At 40.0% G+C, this 16,006-nt stretch overlaps 1 protein-coding gene across 1 annotated transcript; it reads left to right on the plus strand.

Annotated features, from left to right (window-relative positions):
• The first annotated feature begins 284 nt into the window (after positions 1 to 284).
• SKA1 (spindle and kinetochore associated complex subunit 1) lies at positions 285 to 15,567 on the plus strand. Its single transcript, XM_024756810.1, has 7 exons — positions 285 to 474; positions 1,108 to 1,206; positions 3,873 to 3,997; positions 6,155 to 6,252; positions 9,699 to 9,836; positions 13,785 to 13,954; positions 14,802 to 15,567. Exons 2-7 carry the CDS (start codon positions 1,119 to 1,121, stop codon positions 14,948 to 14,950), a joined length of 768 nt encoding a protein of 255 aa, XP_024612578.1. The 5' UTR covers positions 285 to 474; positions 1,108 to 1,118; the 3' UTR covers positions 14,951 to 15,567.
• The last annotated feature ends 439 nt before the right edge of the window (positions 15,568 to 16,006 follow it).

The following is a 16,006-nucleotide window of genomic DNA, read 5'->3' on the forward strand; positions in this document are numbered from 1 at the left end:
CACTGGAATTTGTAAAAGCTGCCCTGGTGATTCTAATGTGTAGCCAACTTGGAGACCCAGTTTAAGCTCGCGATTTGATCCCCCGAGCGCTTGGCCCTGGCTGCTGGACTGTCAGGATTGGGTGACCGACTGAAATCACCCGTTACGGCACGGAGTAGGAGGGGCATTTGTCCCGGCAGCCTTTCGCGCCCGAGCCAACCCAGCCCCGCCTTTTCCCCGGTCCGGCCCCGCACCACTGCCCCGCCCCTGGCCCCGCTCAGCTGCGGCCCTGGGTAAACCTGGAAACGCATGAGGCCCCTAAGCAGTGTTCCGCGAGCGCTGATGTGCGCTTGCGCGGTACCAAGACCCAGCGGGCAGTTTGAATTTCGCTCCCGGAGCCGGGTCTCGCCATCCTGGGCTTCCGGTGGAGACTGGAGGGGTCTTCTCGCCTCGCGACCGCGCTGAGTGGGCCCTTTGCTCCTGGGTCCGCATAAGGTTGGAGTCTGGTGTTGAGGATCCCTACTTCAGAAGCGGGCGGAAGGCATTGCTTGGGCGGGGTGAGGGGCTCGGGGCGGTGCCGCGTAGGGCGGAAGAGAGGCTTGACTTTGCTTCGCCCGGTTAGCTGGGGTGGATGCTTTAGACCTCACCAACCCTCGGAGTGAATAGCACCTGTTTTCTTTACTCCCTTCCCTCCACCTCCTTACCGACCCCAAATAGTAAAGCCCCAAACCCAACAGCATGGGAGAAATGCTTACCTGGACCCGTTTCTTTGAACTTAGTGTTTTTCCTTAAAATTCTTGGGTCTTTGAGTTTTCAAAGAAAATACCAATGTTGTTTTTATGTGTAAGTAAAGGCATCTGTCCCCTTAAATCTATGAGGAAATGACACAGGCTTATCCCCTGTACCCTGGTTTGGGATGCATTAACTACAGAAAGTTCTAAGACAAGTCAGTGCTGGACTTTGGACAGAAACTGAATTTTGTGGAATTGAAAGATATTTCTCTTGAGTTTTTGTACTTTCTTTTCAGGGAGATGTGACTTACTGGGTATTTACCATTCTTGAATTTTGAAAGTGAATATAAATTTGTCTGGCTTCCCTTTTTTTATAAATGTATATCTTTTTCTTCAGAGGCTTAAAGGATGGCCTCCTCAGATCTGGAACAGTTATGCTCTCATATTAATGAAAAGATTGGCAATATTAAAAAAACTCTGTCATTAAGAAATTGTGGTAAGTAAAACAGATTCTACTGACTTTGTACATACAAAATGCATTATGATTATTGTCCCACTTTGATATCTTATGCCTGGTTAAGTGAATGTATCTTAGAAAGGTAATTTTAAGTTTTGAATGGTGATTCTTAAAACAGTCTGCCCTCAGTATTTTGAATATTGCAGAGGATACTAAAATGTAAGTTACATTGAACAATGAACTAGCTATTAATTATATTTATTTACTTATGTTTTTCTGAGACACACAAGGCAGAATAGTAAGATTTGAGGGTTATTTAATGTTCCTAGTTCTAGATCTAAGTAGAGATACTAAAAGACAAGGAAAAAACCAGAAGTGGAAAAGATCCACAGAGATAGAAGTAGCCCATAACCCATCTTGCAGACTGCTTTGGAGGAAGCTGATCAATATATATCACTAGGAAACAACTAATTGAAAATGAAGTTAATTTTTTAAACATCCAGAAACTTGTAAATTGTAACCATCTTCCAAGATATTTTGAAGTGCTGAAAGTGGATGATGCAATGGAAGTGCAGAGAAGTAGGAGATCCTTGTGAAGTCTGGAAAAATATTGTTTACAAAAATGATGTACTTTCTAGCCATATGTAGGAAAGCTAAAGATTTATTGATAGGTGGAATTCCATCTGCTGGGAAGATCCTGTTGAACTTTTATTGTAGTTTGTATTATGAATTAATAATTTAAAAAAATTCAAATATGAAATTATACTGTTGGAATGTCCTTTCAAATTATACATGTCCTTCTGAGACTTTGATATTCTCCATCTCTTGTTGGGAACCACTAATAAAGAGCCTCATCCATTTTACAGTTGGTGGCTGACATATTCTGTAGAAAGTTAAAGCTGAAGGGACTGTGGGTTCATATTCTCAAGCCCCCTGGTCTCGCACATGAGGAAACTGAGGCTCAGAAGTCAGGTGACTTGCCCCGGTCCCCCAGCTTATGGACAGTCAGTTGGAACTACAGGTTTTGTGTCCCGATTCCCAGTGTAGTACTTGTCTACTTCTATGCCACTTTTATTGAATAATCTGAAAAAGGACATTTAGGTTTTTAATAAGTAGTCTTCTTTAGATTCTCTTTCTGAGGGCATGATTACTATTGGAAAAATATAATTTAGAGATCTGTTAACGATCAAACCTTGAATTCAAATGACCCCATCAAAGCATGAAGCTTGGATGAAGCAGTCTGACCTGTTAGATAACTACACACTGGGTAACCATCATTTGTACGTGGGGAGAACAATTTGTCTGTTTGGTTCCATGGCCTATTTAGGAAAGCCTAGTAATTTGTTTGCCACTTTGGCTGCTGTAATTTACTAGATCACTACTATCAAAAGTAGTGAATTTATTTTACTACAAATCAGCAAACAAGGCCCTAAAATTTAGGTGACAAAGTTATTTGAGATACCAGTATATCCAACTAGTTGTTTTACCCCCTGCAATTAATCTCAGCAGAGACATCAATACTCTAATTTACTTGTTAATTTCTTTTAGTTGTTACGAACCTACTGTCAAATGCAATTTGCATTGCTTTATTAGATTACATCGATTAATAATAGTTTGCCTTTACTGAGTGCTTTACTAGGTTCCAAGCACAGTGCTCACCCATCTTATATGTACTTTCCTACTTCTCAGTAACCCTGTGAGGGCAGGTACTGGCGTCTCTGACTTCAGGCCTGGAGGCTTTAGCCATTTCACTCTACTGCATCCGTAATCTATAGATGTGGTCACAGGATGTTTTCAGTTATGTGTATTTCATGATTTGGTTGCTAGAAGTGAAGATGGAAAGATTTGATTGTGAGGATAGTTTTCCTTTTTGTGCTTTTGATCTGCCCTTAAAAATTCTTTTTTTTACTACTTCTCTTATTTCTAGGGCGGAGGGGACTCTGGTTTTCCCATCCTCGTATCTAGGAAGCTAGAGAGAGGGATTAGGAGGTGGGGTTGGGAATTTGAGAGCAGGCTACTCTCCGTCGCCTCCCACCCATTCTTGCAGGCCAGTCCAAACATAAGCTTATCTTCCTGGCCAGTGATTAGAATTTTTCAGGTTTACACATTCACTGAAGATATAGCCCATGAAGAGGGATCCTGGCCTCGTTAGGGATTCTCACTTTCAGCATCCCGTGCTTTGAAGTCCCAAAGCCTTGGCTCTTATCCCCATTAAAACCAAATATATTAGGTTGCTGAGAGTGACAGCCTCCTCTCTCCAGCATTCCTCTGTACCTCGTCCCCCGCCCCACCACCATTAGGGCGGCTGCAGCATCAGCTGACACGTACGGCCTGGTCTGTGGTTCGCTCTTGTGGAAGCCCTTGGTGATTTGCCTTTTTCTCATAAGAACTCAACTATGCATGTAAAGGGGTATGTATTTTATCTAGCATTTCTAAGTGTTTTATTAGTGGAACAGTTCTCCAGAAGCAAAAGATTCAGGGGAAACAGTGTAATTATCTCTCCCTTCCTTTTTTTTCATATTACTTAGAAATGAGTTCTTAAGATTATCCATAGAGACAGTTCCTAGGGGCTGAAACAATAGTTCTTTCTCAACCCTCAGTGTCTCTTTAAGGCAGAGCTCTGTCCCAAGAGTTCAGTTGGATACATGTATGTTTTTTGCTTTTCTATACATTTTATTTTCCATTTTATCTTTGTTTATTAATAGGGCAAGAACCTACCTTGAAGACTATATTAAATAAAATAGGAGATGAGATCATTGTAGTAAATGAACTTCTAAATAAATTGGAATTGGAAATTCAGTATCAAGAACAAACCAACAGTTCACTCAAGGTAATGGTTTTCTAGTGAAAAAAACAAAATAATAAGGCAATAGATACAGACTCCCTAATCACCAGGGAATTCTTAAGGATTCTTTAAGTTTATAATGTCCTTAGCTTTGTAAGTTATTATTAACGGTAAAAAGTGCCATTTGCATTTTATTTTCCCAGTATAAAGGACTCCAGAGTTCCAGATGTGTTTCTTCCTCCATGCTGGTAGCCAGTCTACTTACTAAAAAGGAATATTTCCTAAATAATTTTTTTTTTTTTTTTTTTGGCTGTGTTCGGTCTTTGTTGTGGTGTGTGGGCTTTGTCTAGTTGCGGCAAGCAGGGGCTACTCTTCCTTGCAGTGCGCAGGCTTCTCATTGCGGTGGCTTCTCTTGTTGTGGAGCACAGGCTCTAGGCGTGCGGGCTTCAGTAGTTGCAGCACGAGCACTCATTAGTTGCGGCACGCAGGTCCTAGAGCATGCGGACTTTAGTAGTTGCGACGCGTGGGCTCAGTAGTTATAGCGCATGGGCTTAGTTGCTCCGTGGCATGTGGGATCTTCCCAGACCAGAAATTGAACCCATGTCCCCTGCATTGGCAGGCAGATTCTCAACCACTGCGCCACCAGAGAAGTCTCTCCTAAATAATTCTTGGTAGGTTTAATTTAAATAAATGATCTCCTGGGAGTGTGGTGTAGGAGGAATGCCTGCCCTGGGGTTTGGAGATGTGGATTCTCACCCTGGCTCCCCGAAGCACCTTCTGCCACCCTGAGAAGGTCATTTTTCCTCTTGGGGCTTCAGTGTCCTCATTTGAAAAGTAATGGGTCATACTGAACTATTTCTTGGGTCCCTTCTATTCTGCATTTCTCTATTTCTATAGAATATAGTATAAGGATTCTTAAGCAAAGAAAAACTTGAGCCTCATTCACACACACGTTTTATTCTAAATAAGCCTTCACCTAATCAAAGTGCTAGTGTACTTTCTGATGGGATGGGAAAATATTCAATCTGTACCATAATTACCTCATGCTCTTAGAGCCATTGATATGGTCAAGGTGGCCTCTCTGGTCCTTTTTAAGTCTTACAATCTTCAATGTCTGTAAAGATTTTTCAGCTCTGGGACTGGGCATGATTGTGCCTATCCTACTATCAGTTGAAATGAAATTAGTATCTCTGAACATCATTCATCTCTTTAAAAGAAAGATGTTATACAAGTTCAAAACAGAAACCAATAATGGTTTCACTTCTACGCTGCCCAAGAATGCCCACGGTTAGGTGTGGGTTTCGAGAATGTTCAGCTCAGGATTAAAGACTATTTGGAATTTTTGTTTACATTATGATTGAAAATCAGATGACGGGAATCTGAAGGTACAGAGTATTTTTCTTATTAAATTTGCGTGAGTTCATAACCTCAAGTTCTAGAGAAAGTTAAATAAAGACAACACAAAATGAAAGTGGTTATGATCAAGTAGGAATTTTCATTAAGCTGGAATATATGAAAGCCGTTCCAAGCAGTATCTCATCGTTGCATTCTGGGAATGCATTATCACTCCGGTGCTGGGGAACATTTGCTAAGTCAACAAAAGCACTTTACCAGAATGAGAAACATAAATCTTTCATATACTTTTCAGTTGCTTCCCAAGGTTAAAGTATTTTAGAAAGACATGAATGTCAACCCTGCCTGTTGTAATGTTATTCTAACAATTGTCCTCTGAAAAAATCCAGTAGAGAAAAATAATATATCGCCATCCAAAATCAGCTCGAGAACCAAAGGGCTCTTTTTAAATATTGCTGTATTCAATGCTTTTTCACCGCTCTGCGTTTTGAATACTCAGAATCATTGTGATTGTGGTACATAGTCTTTCATGCTCTTTTTTTGAAAAATTAATTAATTAATTAATTTGGCTGCGCTGGGTCTTAGTTGCAGCCTGCAGGATCTTCGTTGCCTCATGCGGGATCTTTGTTGCGGCATGCGGGCTCTTAGTTGCGGCATGCGGGCTCTTAGTTGCGGCATGCGGGATCTAGTTCCCTGACCAGGGATCGCATCTGGGCCCCCTACATTGGGAGTGCAGAGTCTTTACCACTGGACCACCAGGGAAGCCCCTTTCACGTTCTATCTAACATGTTAAAGCACACATAGGCAGGACAGATGCTTATTTGTGAGCTTTTTCTTTTCTTATTTTAGGAACTCTTTGAATGTCTTGAAGAAGATTATAAAGATGTGGAACATCTGAAAGAAAACATTCCTCCCCATTTGCCTCAAGTAACAGTAACCCAGAACTTGTAAGTATGTTTATAATTATTTTTACTATCTGGTTTTATCAAACTATTAAAACGAACACTTCAAATCTTTTTGCTTTTCTATATACTTGCAATTTTGTTAGTGATTATCCAGGGTTTGGTTTTGTTTTGTTTTGTTACTTATACAAGAAATAATCTTTCCCCCATCTTTACCAGTTTTCTTATCCCACAGTCTCTGGGAAATATGTCCCCCCTCTTTCCCAAGGGTAAATCTCCTCTAGACTGTCTTTTTCTACTTTTTCTCATTTCTTTCCCTTAGAGCAGAGTTTGTCAACCTTGGCTCTATTGGCATTTTAGGTCAGATAATTCTTTTTTGTGAAAATAGCATGTTTAGTAGCATCCCTGCCCTCTTCCAACTAAATATCAGTAGCCTCCTGTATCCCCTCCCACCTCCACCCCTCCACCCAGTTGTGACAATGAAAAATGTTGCCAGACATTGCCATATGTCTTCTGCGGGGCAGAATTTCCCCTGACCCTTGAGAACCACTGCCTTAGGGTAAAACTAAATTTAATGAGCTTCCCACCTTAAAAACAGCTCAAGGAACAAAAACTTAGCTCTGTTTTTACCCTCAAAATACTGTCCTACCTCTGTCTGTTCACTGCCAGGGTATGTTCGTGCCTGCCCTTTTCCTGAAGCCCCTAAAACCTAGCTTTGGCTGTTAATTACTACCATACTTATGAAAATGATTGCTTGAAGGTCACAAAGAGGTAAAAAATACCTCTTCTGCCCTGATTCTTCTCACATTTTATTTTGCTGCCCATCTTTTTGAAATTCTGTTATTTGTACTGCCACTGTGCTTTCTTAGTTGTCATCCTACATCTTCGACTAGGCTGCCTCCTTTTTCTCTGCCCTCTTTTAAATTACAAGTGTGTCCTAAAGCTCTGTTTTACTCACGCTTAAACTTAACACCATTATTGATGCTCTCAAATGTCCAACTCTGGCCTTGACATGGCATCTAGTTCTGTTTTAATCGCTTGCTGGGAATCTCATGAATGAGCTGTTCTCTCCTCCAGCTTTGTGTGTCTAAGACTAAACTGTCTCCTTGTTACCCACCCATCACCTAGACAGGAACTTGGCATCTTCAACCTGTCTCTCTGTCTCGTAGCCCCAGCCGTCCATTCGGCCTCTGCGGGATTTTGTCTGTCCCTGCCCTCCCTCTGATTGTCTGGCTCCACGAGATCTTCCGTCATCTTTTGTCTTCATGATTGGGGAGCTCCTGTGTTTTGTCTTTCCAGTATTCCTCCACTCCCATCTCTCCAGTCCTCTGCCCAGAATTGTATTTCTTTTTTTCTTTAACTTTATTGAAATATAGTTGATTTACAAAATTGTATTTCTAAAGGGGGGCTCCAAGTATGTAAAAACATTCCATGGCTAACTTAACTTTTTAACTTTCGAATGTATCATATATACAGAAAAGTAATTAAAGTAATTAGTGTAAATTAAAGTAATTAGTGTAAATCAAAGAAACATGATAAACATCAGCGTATCCACCAGTCAGATTAAGAAATAGGACCCTCCAGTACCTACAGCACTTTTTCTATTGCAGACCCTCCCTCTATCAAAGAGGTAATCATCCTGGAGTTTATGATAATCACAGTTTTGCGTATGTGTTTCCACAAACAGCATACTGCTTAAGTTTGAAAACTGAAAGGGAGGCACGAACCTTGCTGTGTAGGAAAAGAGCCATGTTGCTGCAGGAACAGATAAGCTCCACAGAGTCCCTTGTATGTCAGGGTACCTTGGAATTTCACTCCAAGAAGAGAAAATTAGTGGGCAAGGTCATTAATAAATGCTAGGAACAGAGGTCATCATAGGATATCTGCCAGGGTTGTTGGGCTGGACATTGGCTACCCAGCAGGAATATGGCCCGAGGAATAGGAGGAATTTTATTCTAAACTCACTATGGCCTAGCGTCAGCTTTTAGGGCCAGGCCACAGCAGAACCTTTCTATAGGTAGAAATGGTTATTTTCAGTTGATACACACAGCAGGGCCTAAAGATAAGCAAGTACAGGTAAGAATCAGCCAGGCTTACCATGGAGTCTCAGGTTAGGATTCATGTAAGGATCATGCTGCCATAACATCGGGCATCTTCATCTTGACAACCCACCACGCGGTCGTATCCTCATCACACCACCTCAGTCAGGCCTGGTGGCCCTCTGTGTCTGGTACTCAGCTGTCATCTTGGGATCTCACCTCCCTGTCTTTCCTGGGATTCCCTTCCCTTGCTCCTGGGTTGGATCTTCTCTTTCCTGTACTCCATCTCCATTTATCGCTTGACTTGCTGCTGGCAACAGGGCTCCATTCCTTCCTTGGCAGTTAAACAACCTAGAAGATACAGCCTACTTGTAGACTCTATTTGCTTGTGGGTAGGAGCTATATCGGGCTTCTCATTGACTCCAGAAATTGGGCAGGACTGAGCCAAGGGTGATCCATGCTAATTGCTGGCAACTAAAATGAGTCTGTAGCAGGCAGGATTGATATAGTAAGTCCTTACTTACGAACCTTCAAGTTGCAAACTTTCAAAGATGTGAACATGCTTTCGCATGTCCAATCATGTTAGTTAGTTCATGTGTCTGGCGTACATTGCCACATGTGTGCATTGTCACATGCGTGCGTCCTCTACAAGTGGTTGTGCTTTTGTGTACTTTGCTGTACAGTATTGTATAGAGTACAGTAGTACAGTATCTTTATTTCAAGCCCGGGATATCCAGAAACGAGTAAAAGCAGCGGTGATACAGCTGGTACTGCTAAGAAGCGCCAGCTGTTTGTACGACTGTACTTTTCAAGGTACTGTCCTGTAAGATTAAAAATGTGTTCTTTATTTTTTGTGTGTGTTTTTTAGGTATTATTTGTGTGAAAAGTATATAAACCTATTACAGCCCAGTACTACATAGCTGATTGTGTTAGTTGGATACCTAGGCTAACTTGTTGGACTTAGGAACAAATTGGACTTACGAACGCACTCTTGAAACGAAACTCATCTGTATGTAGGGGACTACTGTACTAGCAACCAATGGGATAAATTAGAAAGATAGAAATATAAGGTGATCGATGTTTCCATGTCCAGAAATAGGGAAGTCAGGAAGAAAAGCCATTTAGAAGTTAAATTCAACTTTACGCACATTGACTTTGAGGAACCAGTGGGGTAACTGATGAAGATGTTTGGCGCGTGTTCTACTTACACCATGTTTTGAGTGTGTAAACAACAATTATATTACTGAAGATTTAGGGACTTGCTTTTTTAACATTCTCACTATTCAGATCTTCATGAGCATTAGGGGTAGGGATAGAAAAAAAAAGGTGGGCTATAAACTTATAACAAGATGAATCATGTGTTTGATACTGATCATTTTCAGTTGCAAAACTTTCTGGTATGCTGCAGAATTCTGACGATTACCTGTACATCTGTGCATCTCTATTTTGTAGTGTTAATGGATCAGACCTTGACCCTGAAGAACCCATCAAAGTTGAAGAAGCTGCACCCACAAAGAAGCCCTCCAAAGAACAAAAACATGTTAAAGAAATGCCATTTGTAACTTCTGATGAGTTTAATGGCATTCCTGCGTAAGTATTTAAGATAAATTTTAAGATAAATTCAACTCTTTAATAATCAACATACATGTTGATAAGTATAAGCCTTGATTATATTAATTGTAACATGCTGTGTTCCAACATCGATCTTTTCTAAAATAGTTTTACATTGTACTGTGAAAATGCAGGAAATCTTTTGTTGAAGATGTTTAAAACTATGTTTTTTGGGATTCCCTGGTGGCGCAGTGGTTGAGAGTCTGCCTGCCGATGCAGGGGACACGGGTTCGTGCCCCGGTCCGGGAAGATCCCACATGCCACGGAGTGGCTGGGCCCATGAGCCATGGCCACTGAGCCTGCGCGTCCGGAGCCTGTGCTCCACAATGGGAGAGGCCACACAGTGAGAGGCCCGCGTACCGCAAAAAAAAAAAAAAAAACTATGTTTTTTGTTTAGTTGTAAAACCTTTTCATAGAGAGATCTAGAGATGGATCAATTTGTTGTTGAGTCCTCTCAGGGTCATTTTATGATACAGATTTATCCAGTTACATTTCGGAAGTAGCTTCAGTTTTGCTGCAATTTTAAGGAAAGTGAGTGTGTTGTATAGGTTTGAGAATTAGAACAGAGAGTGCTGTGTTTGTTTGGTTTCCATTTGTCCATTAATTTATGCCACACACTTGTTTGAGTCTGTGCTGAGGAAAAGAATACAGGGTGAATAAGACAAGATGCCCCCCCTGAGAGAGAGCTCCTTTGCTCTTCACAGATGACATGGGGAACCAATTATGGAAATCGTGTTTTTAAACTCTCATAATTCCAGGGCTTTACTTAACTTCTGGCTTTATATTATTACATTTCGTTTTACTTTCTTATACAAATAATGCACGTTGTTAGAAAATGTTTGTTGTTAGAAGATAACTCATCTGTAATTCCACCACTCAGACAAGAGAGAGTATTTCCTTCTGTATTTTAACTTCACCTACATAACAAGTTGTTTCTGATTGTCATTACAACAACGTAGTTATTCTGTGAATATAGTTTACTTACTTTTTTTTATCATGAGCATTTTTCCATCACTAACTATCATGGAAAACTTGGATTTTAATAGTTATATAATATTTTATTGTGTGGCTACTCTATAAGTTATTTAAGCATGACCTTATTAAGTATTTGGGTTGACTGCATTGTTATGAAGAATGGTACAATGAAGTTTCTTTTGGACAAGTCTATTTTATAATTCCTTATTTCCTTGAGATAGTGTCCTAGGAGGAGAATCCCTGGGGCAAAGGGCATGATTATTTTACTTGTCTGAGAGTTGTCCATCTTGATTTTGTTGTTTGTTTTTTAATTAATAGACTTTATTTGTTAGAACAGTTTTAGGTTTATAGAAAAATTGAGCAGATAGTACATTGTTCTCATACCTGAAAACAGTTTCCCCTATTACTAACATCTCGCATTAGTGTGGTACATATGTTACCATTGATAAACCAGTCTAGATACTATTAACTAGATATTAACTAAAGTCTGTAGTTTATATTGGGGTTCACTCTTTGTGTTGTACAGTCTATGGATTTTGACAAATGCGTAATGTCATGTGTCCATCATGATAAGAATAGTTTCACTGCCCTAAAAGTACCCTGTATGCCACCCTTTCATCTCTCCCCGCTGAGCCTCTGTCAGCCACTGATCTTTTTACTGTCTCTATAGTTTCCCTTTTCCTGGGTGTCATATAGTTGGAGTCATACACTGTAGCCTTAGTAATATGCATTTAAGGTTCCCCTCATGTCTTTTCATGGCCTGATAGCTCATTTCTTTTTATCACTGACTAATATTACATGGTGTAGATGTAGCACAGTTTGTTTATTCACTCATCTGTTGAACAACATTTTGGTTACTTCCAGTTTGGGGCAATTATGACTAAAGCTGCTGTGAACATTCACGTGCAGGTTTTTGTGTGGCCATGTTTTCAGCTCACTTGGGTCAACACCTAGGAGTATGACGGCTGGATCCTGTGGTAAAACTGTTCAGCTTTGTAAGAAGCTGTCAAACTGTCTCCCATTGTGGCTGTACCATTTTGCATTCCCAGCAGAATGAGAGTTCCTGTTGTTCCCCACACTCACCTGCATTTAGTTTTGTCAGTTTTTTCTATTAGCTATTCTAGTAAGTATAATGTACCTGATTGCTTTACTTTTCAGTTTCCTGATGACGTAGGATGTTGACCATCTCTTCATATGCATAGCAGCCACTTGAAAAGTATCTGAAAGTTTCACTGTTCTGAGACTAGGAATGAGGCTGACAATTCTCTTTAGTTTTTTGGTTTGTTTGATTTGGTCACTTGGTCCTTTCCTTTATTGACAGCTTTATTGTTGCTAAAATTCTGTTTGATGCTATTCGGTTTTTTAAATTGTCGTTGTTATTGTTGCTCGTCGGCTGAGCTAAAGGGAAGAACAAATGGCTGTGAGAACATTGGAATAGAAGGGTCTTCAGAAAATGCTTCCTTGAGGGGAGGATATTAGAATAGTCACGGTAGAGTATTCATTTTTTTTTTTGCCGTACGCGGGCCTCTCACTGTTGTGGTCTCTCCCGTTGCGGAGCACAGGCTCCGGACGCACAGGCTCAGCGGCCATGGCCCACGGGCCCAGCCGCTGTGCGGCACGTGGGATCCTCCTGGACCAGGGCACGAACCCGCGTCCCCTGCATCGGCAGGCAGACTCCCAACCACTGCGCCACCAGGGAAGCCCTAGAGTATTCATTTTTAAACTAAGGAGTTATTTAACGAATGAGAGAAGTTAGAAGATTAGGATAAGGAAGAATGTATTCCAAGCATAGGACTTTATTTATCTTTAAAAAGTTAATACTGAGATGGAATTAAAGTGGGAAACATTGGCACTTGTTTTGAGGATATTAGGAAATAGTTCACATGATTTAAAGGAATTGCATTGCGTTGTGCTGTGGCATCAACTGTGGAAATTGTGGTTAGAAAAATGAGTGGTGAAAATGAATCTAGAAAGGAAGGGAATAATGAAAATGAATGGGTTTTGGTCAATATGAACATTTTCCTTTAAACATATTTATATATTATTTTATCTTAAGGAAGTTTCGATTAGAAAACTGCCCCTTTGAATAGAGGCAAAGGACAGAGTTTAACATAATGAATCCATGATTTGTTGAAGGGAAAACTTGAAGCAGATCATGAAAATTTTGTTTTTGGTCTGTACAGACCACTCAGAATCAAGGGTCTCCTATTCTTATATTCTAAGACCCTGGTGATTGGGAGGACGGGCAGGAGGGAGATTGGATTGGAAGAGTGGGCTTTAGAGTGAAAGAGACAATGCTTAAGGGCATTTGAGTTCAGAATGAATAGTGAGCTGTCCGTCGAGGCTGCCTGTAGTTCTCGTCTGCCAGCCAGCTGTGCAGCTTAACTTCCGGGCCCTTTTGTCCCTTTGCAGCCCCTGCACCATCAGTTCTTCTTCGTCTCAATCAGCATGGTCATCTTTGTTGTCACATTTGTCATCCTTCATCTTCTCTTCCCTCTCTTCCTCCTCCTTTTTCCTTTTTCTCTCTGAACAGATCCATTTTTGCAGGAAACTAGAGTGGTATGAGTTATATAATTTATTAATATTAAAATGTTTCTTTCCCTTGCTCACAAACATTTAAAAATATGTAAATAAACTTCTATTTGCAATTAATCAGTCTATTTGAATCAGAGTTTGAAAGCCTATTTTAAATTGTAATGTTAATTCTGTAGGTGGAGAATAGGAATTTATGTATCCAGACATAACTAGGGAAGATAAGCACTAATATATTGTGGTCTCTAATTTTTCAAAAGTTGAGATGTGTCTGATTTATTTGGAAGTTGGTATAAAATTTTTTATATAGAGTACTAATAGCTTTGCTACTGTATAAAGTCATCATACGTAAATGTTTTGCAAAGAAAACAATTGTGTATGATGATTCGTTAGAAAAATTAATCATTTTCTTTTTTACAGGTACATGAAATCACGCTTAACCTATTGTCAAATTAATGATGTTATTAAAGAAATCAACAAGGCAGTCGTTAGTAAATATAAGATCTTACATCAACCAAAAAAGTCTATGAGTTCTGTGGCCAGAAATCTCTATCACAGATTTATTGATGAAGAAACGAAGGAAACCAAAGGTAAAATGAGGGTATATATATATATATGTGTACATGTCAACTGTTTGGAATGCAACTAAACATGAGAAACAAGATTAATTCCAGAAACTTCTAACTCTAGAGAGGTAGTTCTCAATCAGGGGCAGTTTTCCCACCAGGGAACATTTGGCCACCTCTGGAGACATTTTTGGTTGTTATAGCTGGGGTTGGAGGTGCTACTGGCATCTAGTGAGCAGAAACCAGAGATGCTGCTAAAGTACCCTATAATGCGCAAGACAGCCCTGACAAAATGAATTATCAGCCTAAAATGTCTGTAGTGCCGAGGCTGAGAAATACGGCATTAGAGCCTATTACGGAGTGATATCCAATATTTTCAGAATTAGAATAGTAATGATAACAGTTGTTCATGCTTATACTATAGCACTTACTAGGTGCCAGATAGTGTACTAAGGGCTTTAGTCCTCACAGCACCCTTATGAGTTGTGTACTATTATTATTCCTGTTTTTCAGAGTAGGCAAAGAAGGCTTAAGTTACTTGCCCAAGGTCATTCAGTTAAGTGATAAAACTGCTGTGCGTTTCATTCTCTTAACCACTACCGTATGGCGTCTTGAAAAGTGAATTGTTCAGAAGATACCAGCAGATAGCCAGTGATATAATAAGCAGGGCTACGTTTCTGAAATGCTACAGTAAACATTATGCAACTTCAGCTTAAAGAATAATTATTTTAGCAAGAATACCAGTTCTCACTGTGCTTGGATAATGATAGGAAAAAGTGATTAATGCCATTCATAGTCATAATGTAATACATTAAAGACTCATCTTGAAAGTTGTCCTAGTAAAAATTAGCATTAATATCTTTATTTTCAGGCCATTATTTTGTAGTGGAAGCTGACATAAAGGAGTTCACAGCTTTGAAAGTTGACAAGAGATTTCACGTGATACTGAATATTTTACGACACTGCCGGAGGCTATCAGAGGTCCGAGGGGGAGGACTTACCCGATATGTTATAACATGAGCTTTTGAACCAGCCAACAGTAGGGTATAGAGGCTATTCCTATAGTTTCCTTGTATGTAATTTCTTTATATATAATTTCTTTAGCCGTTTCATTTTCTTTGTTTCTTGTGAAAATAAAACTTAAAAATAAATAAAGCATGTATATTTTAAAATCTACTTCCTTACAGTAAATATTTAATCACCTACCATGTGAGCCTCTGTTCTAGGCATAAAAATGTTCATATTTAGTTTTTGTGCTTAGTGACAGTGCTGCTGACCCCAGTAAGACGGTTGCAAATGTGATAATAAAAGTCAAAGTTCAAGAAGATAAGATCAAGGATATCCAGGCTCTTTGGAATTAAAGGTCATGAGTGTCTAAATTCCACTAATGATATTTCAGTCTATAGGCAAAAGTTGGGTTTGGAGGCAGCCCATCCACGTGGTTATTCTGCTTTCCCATGTGTGGTTAAGGAACAGCTTACCTGAAATGCATTCAGTGTAAGTCAGTCTGTAAACATTGGCCTGTAATGAAATTGTAATAAAAGTATTTTGAGATGAAAAAGATGATAAAATAAGACGTGTAAGGTCATGGAAAATGAGTGGTTGGATTGTAAGAATTTAATGGAGTTTCTCTTGCGCACTTAGGGGGGTTGTTAGTCTATCTATGTCTTAGTGAGCGTTCTCCAGAGAAACAGAACCAAAAGGCTATCTATCTATCTATCTCTATATCTATCATCTATCTATCTTTCTATCTATCTATCATCTATTGACTCTCTCTTCTATATCTATCTATCTATCTCTCCTATCTCCCCAATCTATCTCCCCATTCTATCTATCTATCTACCTTTCTATCTACCTATCTATCTATGGAGATTCATTATGAGGGATTGGCACATGTGATCATGGAGGCTGAGAGGCCCTCAGGTCTGCTGTCCACAAGCTTATGGATTATGGAGGCCCAGGAAAGCTGGTGGTGTGATTCAGTCTGAGTGTGAAGGCCTGAGAACCAGGGGAGCCAGGCCAGAGCAGATGAGACGAGATGTTACAGCTGAGCAGTGAGGCAGGAAAAAAGAGCAA

Source organism: Neophocaena asiaeorientalis, unplaced genomic scaffold (assembly GCF_003031525.2).
Source record: "Neophocaena asiaeorientalis asiaeorientalis breed wild unplaced genomic scaffold, Neophocaena_asiaeorientalis_V1.1 scaffold133, whole genome shotgun sequence".
In the NCBI taxonomy this organism is placed as follows: Eukaryota; Metazoa; Chordata; class Mammalia; order Artiodactyla; family Phocoenidae; genus Neophocaena; species Neophocaena asiaeorientalis.